The 8591-nt window shown below is 38.8% G+C and overlaps 1 protein-coding gene across 2 annotated transcripts in view; it reads right to left on the bottom strand.

Moving 5' to 3' along the window:
- Positions 1-5706: 5706 nt before the first annotated feature.
- PLPPR4 (phospholipid phosphatase related 4) overlaps positions 5707-8591 on the bottom strand; it is a gene marked incomplete at both ends in the record, with an annotated part of 37444 nt that continues 34559 nt past the window's right edge. For both annotated transcript variants that reach the window (XM_084242832.1, XM_084242833.1), the window contains one exon: positions 5707-7032. In XM_084242832.1, the coding sequence (XP_084098958.1) occupies positions 5707-7032 (1326 nt within the window). The remainder of the gene's footprint in view (positions 7033-8591) is intronic.

Here is an 8591-nt window from a genome sequence, read left to right as displayed (position 1 = left end):
ATATAAAGGAGGATTGAGATTTAGTCTTTAGGGACAAAAGAGTTTTAAAAAGGGAAACAAAGGCTTTCAGAGAAAGAGTTAAAAATAAACTACACAAATCCATGCACACACACACAGTAAACTAACAAAGAAGCCAAGCCTTTTGTGGCAATAGATTTGTTCAGAGAAGTAATGGCATACAAGAGAGTCTGTAGGTCATGTTGTAAAGGTTCTTGAAGCTGGTTGTGACAGAAACTGAGTTATCACCCCCCAGAAGCCATTGTTATCCTTTTAAATCTACTTAGAGAAGACATAAAATTTTAGCTCTACCCAGGCCCTCTCAAACTAGAAATTGCTTCCTCCAGCCTCTCTTGCAGCAATGAGTGCTAATTTTCACCAATTGGGTGGATTATACACAACAGATGCAACTTCTATGCCGTAAGGAAAATAGGTTAAATCAGGCTCTTTTTTGCCTTCCAAACAACAGACAGCCCTTAACCCTGAAATGTATCATTTATATCTTCCTCCTTTGGGACATCCAGCAAGCAAGAGATGATGGCTCATAACTTTGAGAGTGCCTTGCATGTGTAACAATATATCCTCTTTGTGACTATGGATACATAATAGTATAACGGTGGCTAGGAGGCTCAGTTGCTATGGGATGGTTTGATCTTTCTGTCTCCCTAACTGCCAGTGTATCTGGTCCCCTGCTTCAGCATTAAAGGAATGTCCAATATGCACCAAGATTTTTTTTTTTAGATTGATTTATTTATACATACAAGAGCAGGGGCACAGGCCAGAGATGCGGGTGTCGAGAGGACCCACCAGAGACAGAGCAGGGAGCAGAACAGGCAGATTGAATGAAATACACTGCTGAGGGGAGCAACGGACGAGTCAGGAGAGGTCTGCTGCACCCTACGGGCTGCTCCCTGTCCAGCCAGGTATCGAACCCCTGCTGCAGAGACTATGGACGGCCCCACAGTGCAGTGCTCAACACCTTGCGCCACCAGGGAAGCTCATCAAGATTCTTTTATCCATCTGCCTAATCAACAGTGAACCTCCCTGGCCTGGGATGTTTGCACAACACATTCCATCTTCATAAAGACAAATCTGCTTATCCTTGACCTCCTCTCTTTCATTTCAATTTCTTTGTTCCTTAAAAGGACATCACAGGCTAGGAAGTATAAGCCATAATGTGGGAGGTGCAAGGGGGGAAAAGAATTTCTGGCATAGGAAAAATCTAGCTTTCTTTCTAGAATGTAGTTGCTGGGTATAAAGTGTCTGAGGTGATTACAAGAAAGGGGAATTTTATATGAATACAGATTTCATATTTTTCTTCTTCAAACTCATTTACTTGGTAATTGTACTATGTTTGAAAGCTAACATTAGAGTTTAGATGGGATTTTCTCATAGGTAATGACTGAGAATCTTAAAGGTGAAGGGACTAAAGAAAATAAATAGACAAGTTTGTTAAATAGAGCTGGTGGTAGAACAATAGTTTTGATCAATTCACCCCCTATCTCTTATCATTGATTACAGGGCACAAACACACAATTAGGGGTTTTCATTGAGGAACAATTGTATGCACAGTGAAATAAAGTCATTTCTGTAGCAAATGGGTTATTTAGATATTCTCTTGCAATGAGAAAGCATGGTTGGTCACTGGAAATTTCTTACACATTCCTAAAATTGTAATACCATAAACTATTACTGTAATCTGTATTTTCTTCACACTGTAGCATTTGATCTTAGAGTGTTTTAGAAGTTTTCAAGAGTAGGAGTCAGATATAATAAGCAGAAGAAATGAAATACCTATTTACAAACACACCATTATCCATTTTCTAGGTCACATTTTCCTTTTAGATGAAGTCATTTTAATTCTCTTAGATTTCTTTCAGTTATATTATTTTCATTAAATTATCATCTGAATCATGCATAAATTTACATATTCTCTTTGAATCTTTGAGTAAAGATTTGACCTGTACAAAACAGAAACGATATCATCTCTTATCATAGTTTCGTCATAGTATAGTATCCAAAATCCACTCACCTAATTATTCATGAAGTAAGTCCTAGAATCAGAGGTCCGTGTATACAAATCACCTATTTTGACATATTCGGTAATAAAATGGTTAAATGTAGGCTCTTAGTAACCCTATTTGACTTATATTAACCTTGTGTTCAAGGATGACACTACTCATTAGTCGTCTTGAACCAACTGTTTCCTATTTCCTGGTCAGTTGTTATTGTTTGGATAAAACACATAATGCCATTCCATAAAAACTTAGAGAAGTACAAGAAGAGATCCTTCAGAAGGGACTATATTGTCCCATTTTAGAGATGCAAAAAATCAAGTTCCAGAGAGGTTTCATATTGTATTTCCACCATCACAAGATATACATGATTTTTTTCATATGTTAAATGTTTTCTATAAAACATTTAACAATACCAGCATGTTTTCTACAATAAGTAGAATTTAGCAATAGCTAGTGGCCTGGCAGTAATCATGATACAGTTGCCTGGTATGCATAAACTCAGTTGCTGTTAGACAATTGCATGAGCCTAGTGACATTACTGGACAGCTGTCACTTCATGTTTCTATGAGTCCCTTATGCATCACTTGAGTAAAGCACAGTGCTGGTTATAGTTTAAAAAGTTGTGTTAGCATCTTCTAACAAGTTGTACAAAGTGGCAGCAATAATATCCATATAGCAGGGGTTGATGGCTTTGACAACAATCCTGAAGTTAGAAATGAAACTTTTTTTTTTTTAAAAAAAAGCAAAGCTGGCACAGAGAGTAATATTTGGGAAAATATACCATCATTGACTCAGCCAAAAATTCATTTAGAACAATTGACCATTACTCTTTCATATTCTATTTTTTTACCACATAACACTGATACATGAAAAAAAATCTAGTCTAAATAAATCTAAAATAGCTTTAGTAAATTTAAATTAAAATTATAAATGGTAAAGAAACATTATGTCACAGTTTAGCAAACTTTTCTTTAGTGCAGCACTTGAAAACAATTAGGTCTTTGATTCATTCTTATTTCTTCATTTGTTTTTCTACAAGTTCTGATTCATTCTTATTTCTTCATTTGTTATTCTACAAGTCATCTGTCCACTCATGCTCTCAAGTAAAGCACCGAAACGTTCCATTTTTGATGAAGAAATCTAATCTTTATTTCTATGATGTTAGCACAATATACTCACACAATAGCTTTGATCTGTACTTAACAAAATACATTATAGCACTTTACAAACTTTATCAGTTTGGAAAACATTGCATAACATTTTATTAAACACGATACTTTTATATATATTCTATATATTCATAATTTTATTTACTTTAAAAAGATAATTAACTCTCTTTATTCATACTTGGTTTTATCCATAAAGCACAGCCTAACAAAGGATGAAGTACTCTCAGTAGCAAATAAGATAAATAGAACAACACTAAGAAGAGATACCACCTGTTAGTCTCATTTATTTTAAATTAAGGTACCAGTGGAATGTAAACAAATTTTTTTTGTAATTTTTTTTTTACAAAAGATGTGTTATCAAATATACATGCAGAGGTCTGAGTTCTAGCGACTATCTTTATATTTCCTTAGCATTGTGGTACAATTCATTAAGTCATTAAAAACTGTAGCCTTTGGCACTTGAGTAGAAAAAGAATATATCAATATTTATGTAAAGAAAAAAAACTTTAATGATTAGAGAAGTACTTTAAAATCTTTTGTTAAGAAATAGGAAAGATTAGGAAATATCTCACTGCACCGAAATGGCGCAGCTTCGTGTTCTCCAGAGTACTAAAGCCAGTCCGCCTTTCCCTCTAGAAACTGGAACAAGCCAGCTGGAGTGTCATGTGGTGGCGGTGGTGGTGAGAAGTGGGGAAGGCAACATTTTACTCCCACTCCCCTCTCTGAGAAGGAAATTGCCAGAAGGGATATAGTTGAGTTTGTATTTATTGCCAGACTTTTCAATTCTGCTGGTTTCAGCTAAATCCCTAATGCTTTGGGAGGTTGGCTACTCTAGAAAGCTCTGCCCTTTTCCTGTAGAAACTGATAATGATGTGGTACTAAACAAATTTCTGCTCTCACTGAAAATGAAACAGAGAACAGATGAACCAGCTTTGTTGTTTTCTTTTATGCCCTTGGCAATCATCAAGTGTTCTAGCAGAATTCTTAAGAAATGGTGTAAAAAAGGTTTAATACTAAATACCAAGAACCAATATTTCTTTGTACTTAAACTTTCAAATTGGAAAACACACTTCAAAATGTTTTGTTTTTATCTTCTTTTTTTGGTAATACTGGTTTCCTTTTATTTAGGCTGAAGGCTTTATTGAGGATAGGTAGCACAGATTGTTGCTTGTATGTGAAACACCAAAACTGCCTATTTAGATATTTTGGAGAAATACATTCTCAATTTATGCTATTGATATATTTTTTATCAAGCTGCATGTTTTCAAATTCTACCTACTGGTATCCAATTAACAAAATATATTGTAGGGAAGAAGGTAAAATCCAACTATAGTGGTTCTAATTTACTGGTTACTATGATATCAAAAATGTTAATAATCTAGAACCAAATAGAATTTTGGGATTATTTGTCAAGATAGCAACCCAAGTCAGCTGGTTGGAGACAAGTGAAGGTAGATTTGACCAATATTGCTGATCCCTTTACCCACAATATCATGATTTGGTTCAGAATTCTTGTTTGTAAATTCATAGCAGTATATTTTGCTCAAGGAATGTCAACTGTTATTTTTGATTTAAAAATAGACAAGCATATCTATACCATCAAAAAATCTTAAACTTAAGAAAGCCATAAAATGCAAAATAGAATCACAACAATTTCAAAGGATTCTCTTAAAACAACATGTTTGTTTAATTATGCAAATGTACTCACTAAAAAAACACTCTTCATCAGCAAGATTAATGATTAACCTATACTTAAATAAAAACTAAGCCAAAAAAAAAAAAACCTATGCAGAAAAGTACTAGTAATTCCCTTTCACTGAAAACAATCCTACACCATTTTTGTTATTGAAGAATGCATTATTTTGAGGAATGCACACACCTTTTCATTTTTTGACTGTGACAGAGCCACTACAGAGAAGCTGTGGGATGTCCTATTCTAACACAAAGCAGCCAGCATCTTCTTAAAACAGTAGCATTTCTCTGACAAGGAATTGCACACCACTATTTCACAGCTAAGTAGAATCTGAGAGTTAACATGGTATATATACTATAATAATCAGCACCACCCATACTGAGCTGTAGGTGCAGATTCTGCAAAATGAATATATAATACTGCATGGCCTTTGCTGTGGGGAAATCGTGTTTTCTGGATTCCCACAGCCAATAATAAAGAAAAATCCCTAAAGTTGGCACATTCAGGAAGTAAAATAGTTTACATTGAAGGAAACCACTTTCTTTTGCTGTTGTCCTCTGCAAATCTTTGAGTTTGAAGATAGGTCTTAAAAAGAGTCTTCACACGATCACATTGATTAGGTTCTTGCATTGTGCTTTTCCCTTCCCTTGATGTGAAATCTACAAGCTTGAAAGTAGAATTTCTCGAGAGTCATTGAGTTCCGGAGTGATGGTGGAGAATCGAGTTTGTGGGTGGCTTCCCAATCTCTGGAACAGAGCACAGGTAGAATCAACATGTGGTATTTGGGGGTGGGGGGCGGGGGTCGTCCGAGTTATTGAATGACCTTCACTCAATCTTTATAAGCCCGAGTAGGAGAGGTTCCTTTGTAGAAGATATTTCTGGTGTTTTCAGGGCTGTTGCTTCTTTCAGGGATCAAGATGATGTTGCCCTTTCTCCGCAGGGTGGAGTCGCGGGAAGAAGAAACCGACAGGGTCTCGGAACCCATTTCACTGCCTTCTACTGGCGTGACGCGGATGGTGGTAATTCCATGGTGGTGATGCTCGTTGCTATCAATGTTGCTTCTCTTGCGATCTCCAGAACCAAAACTGTCTTTCAGGGATTCACAGCTTTCTGAGTCTCTGTTGAGATCGTTGAGCTCATAAGTTTGGCGCAGGCTGCTCTTGTCAGGGGCTTTCCATTTCCAGGAGCCACTGCCTTCGCCTTCCGTGGACGGGATCTGGATGATGGGCCTGTTGTTTTCTGGGTGAGCTTCTACCCTTACGATCCCGCTGGGTTCGTGGTCCGTCAGGGTTTTGTAGCGGATGGAGCCGGTGCAGGAGACGGTGCTGCCTTCTGTATTCTTAGGACTGCTCTGCAGGACACCCTGCTGCTTGGACATGGCGATGACTTGCATGATTCGGGGCTGACTGTTGCTTCTATTACAAGCCACAGTTTTCTCCGCAGCTTTCAACCACTTAGCCCTAGCGGAGCTGCTTTTGGGGGAGGTGTTTATGTTTTCTTGTGTTTCTTCTGGGATGTGCACTAACTGTGAGGACCCAGGGCGGGACTGAATGGACACTCGGGGTCCCCCAGTCATGGTGTTGTTGCACACAGGGACAGCGCCAGGCTGGATCTTGAGGTACTGGTTGCCAGGAGGGTGGTGGTCTCCATTGACACCCACCCTCGATGGCTCTGAACTTGACCTCATTTCTATGGATCTTGGGGGTGACTGCCCTGGCTCAGTCTCTATAACTTGCAGGGACAACTTTCGACTCTCGTTCTTATTCTTCCACTGGGTGAGCAGCTGCTTTGACCTGGCAGAATCCATGGACGCATGAATGGAGGTGTTTCTTCTCACAGGGTCTTCCACCGATGGGGTGTTGGCTCTCGGCAGGGTATTGCTAAAGGTGACCATGTTTTCCTTCCCCATGGGGCTCCGAGGAGTGATGATTTCTACATCAGCATTTGCCCTTTTGAGGTTTGTCAAGGAGCTAGCATCTCTGTGGTTTCGGTTGAGGATGCCTTCTGTGTGCGCAATTCCATCACTGCTGCTACCATTTTTAGCAGATAAAACTCGGCTGGGGTCTTGATTAAGGTCTGTCAGAGACCTGAGGGCTTCTCTGTGCTGAAACATACTCTCTTCACTAGGCAGAAAATTGCCCACAGCATACAAGCCCTAATGTTGAAGAGAAACAGTATCAAATACCAGAAGGCATGGTTACTAAGAGTTTATCCTCCAGGACCCACTGAAGCATGTAAACCAAGTCTATGCTCTCTCTATACCATAGATGGACGCAAATAACACAAAACTAAAAAGTAGCATTTTTTAAATGTATTATTTTTTATTTTATTAATTAATTAATTTTTTTCTTACACTGTTGCAGTCCCCATAGTTCCCCTGCCACCATATCACCTGTGAACCTAGTCTGTAAGTTATATCACAAGTCACTAAACTAATTGTTCAGAAATGTGAAGCCCATTATTTTTTATTAGTAGTTGGATTGTCTCTCCTTTCTCCACCCCACTGGAGGTTTTTTGAGTATTTTATTTTGTGTATATATATATATATTTAAAAGATTTATTTATAGAAGAACCAGAGTATAGGCCAGATGTGCAGGAGGGTGAGAGGATTCACCAGAGACAGAGTGGGGAACAGAACAGGCAGACAGACGAAGTACACTGCTGAGGGGAGCAGATGGCAAGACAGGAGAGGTTTGTCACACAATGTGGGTTGCGCCGCAGCTGGTGGGGATTGAACCAGCACTGCAGAAGCTGCAGACAGCTTCACAGCACGGCGCTCAACCACCTGCACCACCAGGGCGGCCCTTATTTTGTGTATATTTTGAAAAGAAAAGTCAGAAAACAAGAAAAATAAGGACAAACTGCTTTTCATCATAATTCCCTTTTTTCCCCTGGATTTAGGAACTTCTGTTGAGTGACACCTCAAATAGCTTAAATTATTTATTTTAACTTCCATTTTCAATCACACCTCATGATGGAAAGCAGAGTCCTGGGAAATAAAAAGCAACACATCATCCATAAAACAGGATATAAATTATGCTGTGAACTCAGAGATGCATATTGTTATAACTCACATTAAGCACAGCCCTGTGTATTCAGCACTGTGCCCAGTACCCTCGCAAAGGACAGCAGAATCTCTCACTAGCTTGGGGCTCTCAAGCCTTTCCTGATTTGAACTTTATAAGTAATATTTGATCACATCTGTGCCAGTACACTTAAATTTGAACCAATTTTTAAAATTTTTTTTCTTCATACTCAATCTATGAAATTTAAGTTTAGATTTGGGGTCTGAAAATTTGGAAAAGGCTAAAGTTCCATTTCAGAATTTTTACCCTTTGTACACATAAAAATCATTTAATTCCTGTTGAATTTTCAGTTTTTGAAATGCTTAGTTTAGAGATAAAAACAGCAGCAGATATCCATTTGCATGCTGGTTTCTTTCTTTTTTTTTTTAAGATATATTTATTTATACAAGCACTGGGTACAGTCAGAAGCGCGGAAGGATGAGAGAATTCACCAGAGCCAGAGCAGGGAGCAGAGCAGGCAGAAGGACCGAAGTACACTGCTGAGGGGAGCAGCGGGCGGCAGGAGAGGTCTGCACGCCATGTGGGACCCTCGCCTGCTGGCTGGGGATGGAACCGGCACTGCACAGGCTGCGGGCAGCTTCGCAGCCCATGGCTCAACTGCTGCGCCACTAGGGAGGTGCTGCATGCT

The sequence above is a fragment of the Talpa europaea genome (assembly GCF_964194135.1).
Source record: "Talpa europaea genome assembly, chromosome: 9".
Taxonomy (NCBI): Eukaryota; Metazoa; Chordata; class Mammalia; order Eulipotyphla; family Talpidae; genus Talpa; species Talpa europaea.
This window is presented reverse-complemented; position numbering and strand designations above follow the sequence as displayed.